General features: G+C 42.0%; 2 protein-coding genes across 4 annotated transcripts in view; one reads left to right on the top strand and one right to left on the bottom strand.

Annotated features, from left to right (window-relative positions):
• Positions 1-4185, top strand: part of LOC141144050 (NACHT, LRR and PYD domains-containing protein 6-like) — a 373857-nt gene extending 369672 nt beyond the window's left edge. Inside the window, exons 14-16 of one of the 2 annotated variants that reach the window (XR_012244340.1) lie at positions 2678-2725; positions 2973-3188; positions 4039-4185. Coding sequence is in view for 1 of the 2 variants with exons in the window: in XM_073629400.1 (XP_073485501.1) it covers positions 2678-2725; positions 2973-2982 (58 nt within the window). In the remaining variant the exon portion in view is untranslated. Of the gene's footprint in view, positions 1-2677; positions 2726-2972; positions 3759-4038 lie in introns of those variants that run through there. The other variant, XM_073629400.1, reaches the window with a different exon arrangement.
• Positions 1-13278, bottom strand: part of LOC141144047 (NACHT, LRR and PYD domains-containing protein 12-like) — a 202045-nt gene that overhangs the window by 81899 nt on the left and 106868 nt on the right. For both annotated transcript variants that reach the window (XM_073629392.1, XM_073629391.1), the window contains exons 12-14: positions 12066-12230; positions 6877-7041; positions 2638-2700 (exon numbers count right to left, since the gene is read on the bottom strand). In XM_073629392.1, the coding sequence (XP_073485493.1) occupies positions 2638-2700; positions 6877-7041; positions 12066-12230 (393 nt within the window). The remainder of the gene's footprint in view (positions 1-2637; positions 2701-6876; positions 7042-12065; positions 12231-13278) is intronic.

Below are 13278 nucleotides of genomic sequence, written 5' to 3'. Positions count from 1 at the left end.
ATCCACAATGACACCGTGGTGGAGATCCAAAGAAGACGCGGCCCCATTGTAAAGCCCAAATGTGTCCACGACAACAATATGTACATGGGGGGGTGGATTTAAACGATCAGATGCTACAGCCCTATTTATCAACCAGAAAGTCCCGTTATTGGTACAAGAAAGTTGGGTTTCACCTGTTTCACATGGCCCTTTTTAATTTGTTTGTCTGCTACCAAAAAGCAACTCAAATGCACCAAATCACCAAATCTGAAGTATATTGAAGATATCGTCACTGCCCTCATTTACCAACAAGGTCCCACCCCAGGAAGCATTCGCTCTGATAGCGTGAGTCGACTTCACGAGCAACACTAGTAAGTAAGAAGAGATACCAGATATTATTGTCCCCAATGTCCCTCCCAACCTGGCCTGTGCATCAGAGATTGCTTTAAAAAGTATCATACATCCATCCAATATTAGTTACCCTTATTATTAACAGACTGCCATTTCCCCATTTGCCTGCTACCATGTTAATTAACTGACCCTGGCCTGTTTACCGACGATGCCTCTGCCTGCTGATTTAAACCATGTTTCTGACTTCCGCAAGCACCGACCTTGGCCTGTTAATCGACCATGTTTTTGCCTGCCACCTGGACTGATCTTTTGGCCATCTACTTTAGTACACAGGGGTCTCATATATGTGAGGGGCTTTAGAATGGCGTTCTGAGTAGAGAAATCCAGTTTTTCATTTTCTGTGCTCCCAGAACAGGGTCTGGTTGCCCAGAGGCTTCAAAGCGACTTGGGTAGGAGAAGCCTCTACCCCTGTCCCCCTGGCCCTAAGCTTGATGGTCCTTCCTGCTGCCTGGACCAATACTTTGGCTGTGCTGACCATATTGCTGCCTGTAATGACTCATGACATTATGGACCATGTTTCTTCCTGCTGCTTGGACCAATACTTTGGCTGTGTTGACCATATATCTGCCTGCTGCCTCTACTGACTTTGGACAGTATTTCTCCAGGGACACCTCTGCCTGCTACCTGGACCTGTGCTTTGGCTGTGCTTTGGCTGTGCTCTGGCTGTGCTGACAGTATCTCTGCCTGTACAAACTATGGACAGTATTCCTGCCTGCTGCCTGGATGATTGCTTTTGCTGTCGCTGACCTCATTCCTGCCTGCTGCCTGGACCGATGCTCTCCTCTGTGGACCACTGCACTTCTAAAACCACAGGTAATCTTTTGTTATTTGGTATGTACCTGCTATGTGTTAGAAATATGAAGGGCCTTCAAAAATGTGATCAGTAGTCAGAAAATAATATGTGTAATTAATGCTGCTAGAATGCCTGGAGGTGCTACTTGGATGTTGGACCTCTGTATGTGGCCAGGCTGTGTAAAAGTCTCAAACATGTGATATCGCCATACTCAGGAGGAGTAGCAGAATGTATTTTGGGGTGTCATTTTTGCTATGTACATGCTATGTGTTAGAAATATCTTAAAAAAGGGATTTTTTTTTCCCCACATGTTCCAAAAACTTCTGGAAAAAAATGAACCGTTCAAAAGACTTATTATGCCTCATAGATTATACGTTGGGGTGTTTTCTTTCCAAAATGGGGTCTTTTTGTGGACAATTCCATTGTTCTGGTGCTCCAGGGCCTTCAAAAATGTAATAGGTGGTTGAGAAATGAGATGTGCCATTTATGCTTGTAGAACGTCTGAAGGTGCTACTTCAATGTTGGGCCTCTGTATGTGGCCAGGCTGTAAAACTGTCACACATGTGGTATCGCCATACTCGGGAGGAGTAGCAGAATCTAATTTGGGGTTAAGTTGCAATTATGCATATGCTGTGAGAGAAATAACCTGTTAATATGACCAGTTTATGTAAAAAAAAAAAAAAGAAATCTTAAATTTTCCCAAGAATTGTGGGAAAAATTACAACTTCAAACTCACCATGCCTCTTAGGAAATACCTTGGACTGTCTACTTTCCAAAAAGGGGTCATTTGTGGGGTATTTGTACTTTCCTGGCTTGTTAGTGTCTCAAGAAATGAGATAGGCCTTCAGTACATCAGGTGTGATCAGATGTGATCAATTTTCAGTGATTGGCACTATAGTTTGCAGACTCTATAACTTTCACAAAGACCAACTAATATACACTAATTTGGGTTATTTTTACCAAAGATATGTAGTAGTATACATTTTGCCACAAATTTTTGAAGAAAAATTACTTATTTGCAAAATTTTACAATAGAAACTAAAAAAAAAGTGTGTTTTTTTTCAAAATTTTCGCTTTTTTCGCTTATATCACAAAAAATAAAAAATCCAGTGGTGACTAAATACCACCAAAAGAAAGCTCTATTTGTGAGAAGAAAATGATAAAAAATTTAGTTTTGATACAGTGTAGCATGACTGAGCAATTGTCATTCAAAGTGTGAGAGCACTGAAAGCTGAAAATTGGTCTGGGCGGGAAGGTGCATAAGTGCCTGGTATTGAAGTGGTTAATATCTGGGCTGGGGTAGGGTTGGGGGAACTGCAACCTACAATATAAGTGTAACTGCAATAAAGATGTAGATATTTAAAGTTCAGCTTTAGAGACAGGGTATTAAAACTAACTCTGGGCTTATCTGAAAATAAATGGAATATCGTATCACAAATCAATATTTAACTTACATTTCATCCATTTTTTTTCCTAATGTTTCTTTTGCTTTAGAGGAAAGGAAATTTCCATCGATCCTGCCAAACAAATTACAAAAATCAGGTAAAATTGTGACAGCAAACAATTTAGAGTTTTTCTCTCATGAGAATAAAAAATAGAATCTATTGCATATTTGTCACTCAGGTACACCCTAATTTACTGGTTCAATGTCTATTTTAAAATGTCTTTTTTTTTAAACTGCTAACTTCAGACATACATATTTGCTTCAAAAAACAAACATAGATGTTCCAACTTATATATGGTAACATTGATGTGCATTTTTTTTTTTTTTTTGGTATTTGGTATCCAGGGGCAGCTGATCGTGGAAGTCTGAAGAGGTATCAAAAATCTGTTCCTCTTTTTAGTGTTTTTTTTTTATTTGGCAAATCCACATTTTACACATTGTTGTCGCAATTAAAAAAACAAAACGACAATATGCCACTTTATCTGTTACATCTGACGAAGATTCTGACAATATCAGAATAAGAAGACAGAACAGGCTGTGTAGGACCACCACACACAAGAGGTAAGAGATCAAAATATTTTAAATTTTTGTCCTTTTATTAGCTTGAATTTTCACAAATTGTACATTGTGCGGTCAACCACAAAACAGCATTCAAGACCACACAATTTGACAAATGGAGTTCCACACCTTTAAATAAAATACAGGTTCTCAAATGCTACCATCCTATAAATAAAGCTAAATGATGTAAGGAAAAAAAAAAAAAAAGGGACTCTTAATATAGCATTGAGAAGACAAAATTACAATATAAATATTCGCAAAGCGTGTAAAATTAACCACTTCCCGCAAAAACATGGACCTGTACGTCATTTTGAGGAAGTGGTTGTGCCGGAGTGATGCCTGCAGCCCATTGTTTAGAGCTGACAGTCGGCTTTCATGTGATAACAACCAATGCGGCTAAGCAGCTCCTCACCCTCACAAGCAGTGGGAGAGGACGTCCCGTGTCTCCCGTCCCATCGGGAGACCTAAGTGACCAACTGGCACATCCGCCAGCTGGCCGGAGACCCGAACAGAGCCGGAATCAGCTTTGATCTGGTCTCCATTGTAGTAACCCGGAAGCAACGTCACAACGTCACTTCCGGTTCACTCGGCAGCCAATGGCGCTGATTTAAAAAAAATGACAGTATTCAAAAACACAAATTCTGAATACTTTTAAGTGCAGTGGAGGGGTTTGGGGTTTTTTAGGCCCCAGATCCCTCCATAAAGAGGACCTGTCACCACCTATTACTGTCACAAGGGATGTTTACATTCCTTGTGACAGCAATAAAAGAGATCAGATTTTTTTTTCTTTTTCAAAAGGACAGTGTAAAGTAAAAAAAAAAATAATAATTTTTTTCTTTTTTTTTTTTTAAAGCATCCCCGTCCCGCGTGCACCAAAGAAAACGCATACATAAGTCGTGCCCGCAAATGTAAACAGTGTTCAAATCACACACGTGAGATATCACCACGATCGTCGGAGTGAGAGCTATAATTCTAGCACTAGACCTCCTCTGTAACTTTAAACTGGTAACCGTTACATTTTTTTAAAGCGTCGCCTATGGAGATTTTTAAAGTACCGTAGTTTGTTGCCATTTCACGAGTGTGCGCAATTTTAAACCATAACATGTTAGGTATCTGTTTACTCGGTGTAACATCATCTTTCCCAATATGCATAAAAAAACTGGGCTAACTTTACTGTTTAGTTTTTTTTTTTAATTCAGTGAGGTATATTTTTATCCAAAAAATTTGCGTTTGAATGACCACTGAGCAAATATCGTGTGACATATAATAATGCAACAACCATTTTATTCTCCAGAGTCTTTGATATATATGTATATATATATATATATATATATATATATATATATATATATATATATATATATATATATATATATATATATATATATATATATAATATTTGGGGGCTTCCAAGTAATTTTCTAGCAAAAAATACTGAATTTAACTTGCAAACAACAAATGTCAGAAATAGGCTTGGTCCTTAAGTGGCCCTAAACACTTAACAGGGTACAGATACGAAATTCATCTACAGTATCTCACAAAAATGAGTACACCCCTGTCACATTTTTGTAAATCTTTTCTTCTATCTTTTAATGTGACAACACTGAAGAAATGACACTTTGCTACAATATAAAGTAGTGAGTGTGCAGCTTGTATAACAGTGTAAATTTGCTGTCCCCTCAAAATACAGTGGAATCTCGGTTTGCGAGTAACGCGGTTAACAAGCGTTTTGCAAACCGAGCACTGTATTTCTAAAAATCCTAACTCGGTTTGCGAGTGTTGCCTCGCAAAACGAGCAGGATTGAGGCCAAAAGCAGTGTGCAGTACCGCTTTTGGCCTGAGGTGGGGGGCGCCAGAGCCGAGCAGAGAAGAAAGTCGCCGATCGCCGGCATTCGGAAATGCACAGAAAGAGTCGAGGACAGTTCGGCTGACCTTGGCAAACCTTGGAAAGGCTCGTGAGGTCCGCCGAACTGCGCTTGGGCCTTTTAGGACGTTTCCGAGGCTCTCTAGTGCCTGCCCGCCTCTGGCCGCATGCGGTATTGCATCCCATTGAAGTCAATGCGGAACAAATTATTTTAGTTTACATTGGCGTCAATGGGAAAACTCACTTTGATATGCGAGTACTTTGGATTACGAGCATACTCCTGGAACAGATTATGGAACGGAACGGATTATGCTCGTAATCCGAGGTTCCACTGTAACTCAACACACAGCCATTATTGTCTAAACCGCTGGCAACAAAAGTGAGTACACCCCCCTAAGTGAAAATGTCCAAATTGGGCCCAATAAGCCATTTTCCCTCCCCGGTGTCATGTGACTCGTTAGTGTTACAAGGTCTCAGGTTTGAATGGGGAGCAGGTGTGTTAAATTTTGGTGTTATTGCTCTCACTCTCTCATACTGGTCACTGGAAGTTCAACATGGCACCTCATGGCAAAAAATGAATTGTTGCTCTACATAAAGATGGCCTAGGCTATAAGAAGATTGACTGCAGTGATAGCAAAGCTGATCAGTCCCAAGGGTGAGGAGAGCCCTTTGCCCTTTTATTTAAGCTGTGACCCTTTCAGATTTCCCATCAGTGCAGACCCCCAGAGACAGACAGCTCAGCCAATCACTGCTGCCACATGTAAAAGATGTTTCGTCAGATTAGGCAACCCGTCAGATTTTGTAACGGAAGTGACGTTTCGTCGCCGCCATTTGCTACATCCCACACTCGCCCACAGTAAGAATACGGTGAGAAGGTGGCAAGCGGACATCTTGTTAACCCACCTGAGTCTTGCATTTCACACTTATTTTTACATAGTGAAATACGGGATTTAAAAATCTGTCTGACTGTTTAGATGTTGAACTGTAAAAGCAGCGGCGAGCCTGCTGATCTCACAGGTTTGCTAATCTGACAGAACACCGCTACTTTGAAAATTCAACATCTAAACAGTCCGACGAATTTCTAAATACTGAATTTCACTATATAAGCTCCGTTTACTGCTAAAAATAAGCGTGAAATGCAAAACTCCGGTGGGTGTAACAAGATGTCCACTTTCCCCCTTCTCACTGTATCCTTACTGTGGACAAGTGTGAAGTGTAGCAAGATGACTGCAAGGGAATGTCACTTCTGTTATAACATCTGAAGGGTCGCCTAATTTGAAGAAACACCGGGGCAGAGGAACACTTACGCCGTTTGCCTCTTCTGCTGGGTTCTGCATTGGGTGATGTCAGTCTGAAGTAGTGTGCGCAAACATCTCTGCGATCAGATTCCTGCACCATTTGCGAGTTCGCACTGTGATCTGTGAACTGATCTGGTGGTGTCATTAACATTCTATTGACACTCGCAGCGGTTCGCAGATGTCAGTGTGAACCATCGGCGAGTGACACGCAATGCGGGAACTCGCACTGGAATCGCGCTGGTTCCTGCATCGCATATGTGTGAACCAAGCCTTAAAGGGGCACAACTTAACTGAAGAAGTAATCACAGCCACCGTCTCTGAGTGGCATGGCACCCTCACTGTCAGGACCAATGCCTGCTGGGGGTGACAGGACATGTGCCAGAGGTACTGGTACTGAAATCTGGTGCATACCAGCTGAAAAAAAGCCTTGCCTGACAAATATTAATCAATTTTAGTTATTATTTCTATTTGTTCCTTCGAAAACCCAATGAGAGTTAATGGTGAAGCACTTTAAGAAATAAAAACTGACCTGACGTCCTTTAAGCTGGTTGATGCCAGTATGAGGTCCTGTATGTATTTAGCACTGGCATCAGTGAGGCGATTAAACCTTAGATCCAGGGCTGTCAGAGTTGTACATTTACTCAGTGACACCAGGAATGGGGCGTATTCATCAGTCAGCTTCACATTCTGTAGTCTATAAAGACAAATATGAATGGTTAGTGCATGAAGTATAAATAACTTCTTACCTTTTATATGTACAACACAGAATCACATCACAGTGTGTGCGGGCTGGTCCGGGTCCGGGCAGAGGCAGTAGAGGCACCAGCCTTGAATGCTGTACTAATAATTAGGGAATTCCTCCTTCCTCTGCATCATTTGATTGTGTCCTGCACTATACTTGACTGAGCTGTCACACTGATGATATAGAGCGGGTGGTTGTCACACTGATGATATAGAGCGGGTGGTTGTCACACTGATGATATAGAGCGGGTGGTTGTCACACTGATGATATAGAGCGGGTGGCGGTCACACTGATGATATAGAGCGGGTGGCGGTCACACTGATGATATAGAGCGGGTGGCGGTCACACTGATGATATAGAGCGGGTGGCGGTCACACTGATGATATAGAGCGGGTGGCGGTCACACTGATGATATAGAGCGGGTGGCGGTCACACTGATGATATAGAGTGGGTGGCTGTCACACTGGTGATATAGAGCGGGTGGCTGTCACACTGGTGATATAGAGCGGGTGGCTGTCACACTGGTGATATAGAGCGGATGGCTGTCACACTGGTGATATAGAGCGGGTGGCTGTCACACTGATGATATAGAGCGGGTGATTGTCACCTACGTGAACGAGTATGAGGTACATAGTACCCCTACCCATTCACCAAAAAAAGTGTAAAAATAAATAAAAACAGGAGACAGTTTATGACAATTCCTTTATTAAAAAAAAAAAAAAAAATAGTGTCCCCCGATGTAGATCCATCGTCAATTACCGCCGGACCCGAAAAGAAAAAAAAACGATTTGCCGTCAACTACGACAAACCACCGAATGCAGTTGTTCATTGCTTCCTTGCCTCCCAGCTGTTGTTAAAGAGTACTGTATGTTCATTGCTGGCTTAGATAAGGGTGAACTTACTGTCCACTTACTGATCCAGCTGCCAGAGTTGATTGTTCTGGATGTCAGGAAGGCACTATCTACCTCAGAGGAACTTTCTAGCAGAGATGCAGAAGCAGCCGTACTCAAATTGAAGAAAGCCAACCTTCTCAAAACCCCCAATCTGTACTGATCCACCACACCAAACTGAGGCAAGCCGAAGACAGTGAGAAGAGAACTATTACAGCAAAAGTAAACATAATGATTCAATTACTGGGATTGTCACAATGAGCGCCAGGGCAATTAAAGATTTGGGCAGAGCCCCATCCACTTTAGGGTAAAAGAGGCAGAATGTGAGCTGATCAGTGATCACTTGAAGAAAATTTCTGTCAGGAAGATCAAGTGCATGACCGTGCCCGAAGATATGAGTGTGCGCACAGAGCAGTTCATGGATGAGTACACAGAGTCATGGCTGTGCATGCGTCTTCACTAATGTGAATGTGAGTGCACGTCCAGAACTGGGTTTTGCCACCCAGTGGCCTATGTGAGGCATAACCAGACTAAAAGGAAATTGCTGAGTGGTGGTCACCTTAACCACTTCATCCCTGGAAGATTTGGCTGCCCAATGACCTAGCCATTTTTTGCGATACGGCACTGCGTCTCTTTAACTGACAATTGCGTGGTTGCGTTGTACCCAAACAAAATTGACGGGTTTTTTTTCCCCCACAAATAGAGCTTTCTTTTGATCACCTCTGCAGTTTATATTTTTTGCGCTATAAACAAAAGAAGAGAAACAGTTTAAAAAAAAAAAAAAAAACAATATTTTGTACTTTTTGCTATAATAAATATCCCCATTTTTTTTAAAAAAAATTAAATTTTTCCTCAGTTTAGGCCGACCTGTTTTTTTTTTTTTTTTAAATAAGCGTATATTGATTGATTTGCGCAAAAGTTATAGCGCCTACAAAATAGGAGATAGATTTATGGCATTTTTATTATTATTTTTTTACTAGTAATGGTGGTGATCTGCGATTTTTATCGGGACTGCGACATTGCGGCAGACAAATCGGACACTTTTGACGCTATTTTGGGACCAGTGACATTTATACATCGATCAGTGCTATAAAAATGCACTGATTACTGTATAAATTACACTGGCAGGGAAGGGGTTAACACTAGGGGGCGATCAAGGGGTTAACTGTTATCTAACTGTGGGGGGGATGGGACTGACTAGGGCAAGGGTGCCCAACCTTTTGAAGAGCGAGAGCCACTTAGGCGAATTAGTAAACAGTCGCGGGCCACAATGAGCAGATGACAGGTCCGCGTCCACTCTGTGTATGCAAAGCGGACAAAGACACAGCCCACTCTACTCTATGGACTCTCTCATCTGATCACATGGAAAGGGACGGATCCACTTGTTTTTTAAGCAGATCGGATTGGAAATAGGCAGGTGAAAATGGACACAAGTCTGTTTACATCTGCCGCTCCATAGAGGTAAATGGAGGGTCCGATTGGGTCGGACAGATCGTGTTAAAGGGGCCTAAGGCTACTTTTACACTGATGGTCTGCGGTCTACCCACACCGTGGATGCAGCGCAATGCACCTGTGGCTTTCCTGCAGGTTACCTGTACTTTGCCATAGAATTCTATTATATCCCGCAGGTGTGATGCACTTTCTGAAAGTGTACCAAACCCACAGGTAAAACCAAAAGTCTATGGCTCAGTTCAGGTAAGCCGCAGGTGCACTGCACTACACCTGCGGATGAGTTTGAAAGCAGCCCAGTAACCACTGCAGAACAGATATGTCCAGATATACACTGTGATTTTAGTAATAAACTTGCTGTCCCAGGCAGAGTGCATTTGGTATCACTCCACCTATGACAGGAGCTGGTGCTATACAGGAAGCATCGGCTTTTGCGGCTCTGCTCTGCAGATGCTTGCTTTCTCTACCGCTGGCTTCATTCACAACACTGATGCTCTGGCATGGCGGGTGGGCAACCTGCAATCTGGGCTTGCCAACCCGCCATCCTAGAGCAGGAAGTTGTGGGCCACATCAGAGGGCTCCGCGGGCCACACTGTTTGGGCACCCCTGGACTAGGGGAAATGACAGATCACTGTTCATACTTAGCATGAGCACACGATCAGACATTTCTCCCCTGAAAGAACCGGGATCTGTGTGTTTACACACACAGATCCCGATTCTCGCTCCGTCACAAGCAATCGCGGGTGCCCGGCGGTCATTGCGCCCGATGGGCACTCGCATCGGCTCCGGGTGGATGCTGCGGGCGCGTGCCCCTAGTGGCCCAGTCGTGCCATTCTGCCGCAGTTAAACTGGGGTGGCTGGTCGGCAAGAGGTTAAGTGACACGTATCCTAATCATCCTGTGCTTTGATTACGATCTCCTGTTATCGATCTTGTGCTCGGACTCCCTCCACTGCCTGTTCTTTTGTACCTCCTCTTACCCTTTTGATATTGACCCCGCACCTCATCTGCCCAGTTATTGCTGGCTCTGGCTTGCTTTGAAGCCTGCACCTGTGCATTCCTGTGCTCCATCTGTGTGACAGCATTCTGCACAAGGTTCAGTACTGCATCCACAGCAGAATCCAGACTCATCTGGCCACCCACGATGTCAGGACCTACCACAGTCACCTGTGCCACTCCTTACCCTGCTTCGCTCTGTCACCAAATCCAGGGGGTGCAGGGCAGGAGGTGTAAGTGAAGAACTACTCATTAGCTCAGCCTCTACCAGGTATGTGAGAACTCCCCACCACCTGTTTGGCCCAAACGGGGCAGCAATACAAATCTGACAGTGATGTGAACCCATCACCACGAAATCCAAAACTAAAAAAAAAATTTTTGCTAGACTTACAATTTAATACAATGTAGGATTTTAGTGAGGGTAGCAAGAATCAGACAACAATCATAGAATTGCCCCTGGTCAGACCAGTGGAGCACCATTCCTACCAGAAAGGCATTACAACTTAGGGAGAGCCTTGACTTCAACCGAGAACAAGCCTGGTGCACCAGGCCAGAATCAACCCGGGAGGAAAAAGACCCTCCCACTGTTCCCACCTTATTACACCAGGAATTACTAACTGGCTCCCCAAATGGCAAAGGGAATCAAGGTTCTGTCCCCGACATCAGATCGATACTGCATCCACCTAGGTTAATATAGGCTTTTTTTTTATACCCCATACTTCTCTTTTAAAAAAAGCCACACAATAAACCAGAGTAAACCACAGTAGATGTTTTCATGGGGTGAGTTTGATTGTTTCCCCCCTGCCTCTGGGAGAAGCTTTCAAAGCCTACGAGGGGAAATTCAAATGACTGGCCTGAATATTTACTAAACCCTGAACAATTCCTGAGGAGTTGTGCCCAGAAGAAGGTCCAGAAGATGGTAAATAGCCTGGAGCCTTGAGGAGATTGTTCTTTTCTCTGTCAGGGAGAGTTCTGGATTTCAGCACCTGGGGATCGAGTCTGTAGGGAGTCTCACTCACTGGATTGTGGAAGCTGGAAGGGGGCAACTTTCATAGGACTGTGAGTAAGGACCCTGACTGACCTCAGCAAACTGTGCAGCATCCCAATATTGCAGTTTTGCTACCTGTAGATGCCAAAAAGTCTAGCCTCATATTTACCAGCTGTGAGGCTTTGACTGTTCTTAAAGCAACCTTATGGTACCCAACTGTGAAATTTTAGACTCTGGTGCCTTTACCAGGGGAAGATCGCATCATTGGATTTGATTGACAGCAGCGGGAGCCAATGGCTGCACTGCTATCAATCTTTTCAATCAAAGCTGGGACTCCGTGGAGAAAAGTACGGCGGGAACGCGCCCACGGAAATTCGGGGATCAGGTAAGTAAAACGGGGGGGCTGGGGAGCTGGACACTGCAAGGTGTTTTTTCACCTTAATGCAACCCTTTTAAGTGGTTAAAAGCAATAAACGTTTTTTTATTTTGCTATATAAAAAAAGGGGCCCTTTAAGGCCGGAGGAAATTTTAATGCTCTAATCTTTCTAAAAAAAAACCCCAAAAAAAACAAGCAGGTATTTTATATGTTTAAGATATAAAGGTGATATAAAGGCGTTCTGATCATTTTTAATGCAATCAGTCCTTGTGTACTCACAGTAATTCCTCTATCCGGCTTGTGGTCAGAGCTTCCATCAGAACCCTGAAATGAGGACCCTCCAGATGGTTCTTAGACAGGTCCAGTCTCCTCAGTGTCTGGTTATTTCGTATTCCTGATGTCAGGTGGGGGCAGGAACTGTCTGTCAGGAAATTATTATTCAAACTGTTGAAGAAAAGAAAAATTATATTTAAAAAAAAATCCACAAGCATGTACCTTTATAATATCCACTATATGAACTACCTTTTTTCTTAATTGGATTTTTTTTCTTTATTCTTCATTTGTGCATGATTATTATAGCACCAAAGAGTCACCAATCAACTATAGGTTGATAGTGTTTTTTCAATTCACTTTGAAACAGGGTGTCCAGTCACTTCCACATGTATGACCACACAAAACATTATGTTTTCAGTAGTTACAAATCTAAAAAAATCCTAAGAAGAATCAGCCAGCAGTCATGGGATTATTTTTTACTAAGTCCAAAGTGGAATTTTAGCAAAGATGTGCACGATGGAAAAATTTATTTTGTTTCCGAGTCGTTTGTTAATCATTTTGTTTCATCATAATTATGTTAAAAAAAATGTATTCTATTGTAATCTGTTTTATTCTATTCCTTTATTTTCTATTCTATTTCTTTATTTTATGTTCTATTCTGTTTTATTATATTCCTTTATTTTCCATTTTATTTTATTCTATCGCTTTATTGTATTTTATGCTTTATTCTATTGCTTTATTTTATATTCCTTTCTACTCCTTACTTTTCTATTCTGTTTTACTCTATTCGATTCAATTTTATTCCTTTATTTGTTATTCCATTTCATCATTTTCTATTCTATTTTATTCTGTTCTATTTATTAATTTTCTATTCTATTTTATTCTATGATGCAGCCCAAATAGAAATTGCAACATCGTTATTTTTAAGTTAATGTAGTGCTTGTATATAAACATTTAAATTCCAAATTAAATGATATTGGTGCAATTATAACAAATCATAAACATAAATAATAAATAGTCCACTGAATAAAACAGGAAACTCTTCTTATAATTGATTCCACACACTTCCACCACAGTGATTATTCGTCCTCAAAAGGATCCAACATGAGTGCACACCATCACCAGTAAAAATGCGCGCTCACATCCCAGATGAGTTAAAATTCATAAACAGGTCTCTCCACGAGTCCTTTACGATCTCCTTCCCTTAATGATCAATGGT

The sequence above is a fragment of the Aquarana catesbeiana genome, linkage group LG05 (assembly GCF_042186555.1).
Source record: "Aquarana catesbeiana isolate 2022-GZ linkage group LG05, ASM4218655v1, whole genome shotgun sequence".
In the NCBI taxonomy this organism is placed as follows: Eukaryota; Metazoa; Chordata; class Amphibia; order Anura; family Ranidae; genus Aquarana; species Aquarana catesbeiana.
The sequence above is the reverse complement of the archived record's forward strand: the minus strand, read 5'-3'. Positions and strand labels throughout refer to the sequence as shown.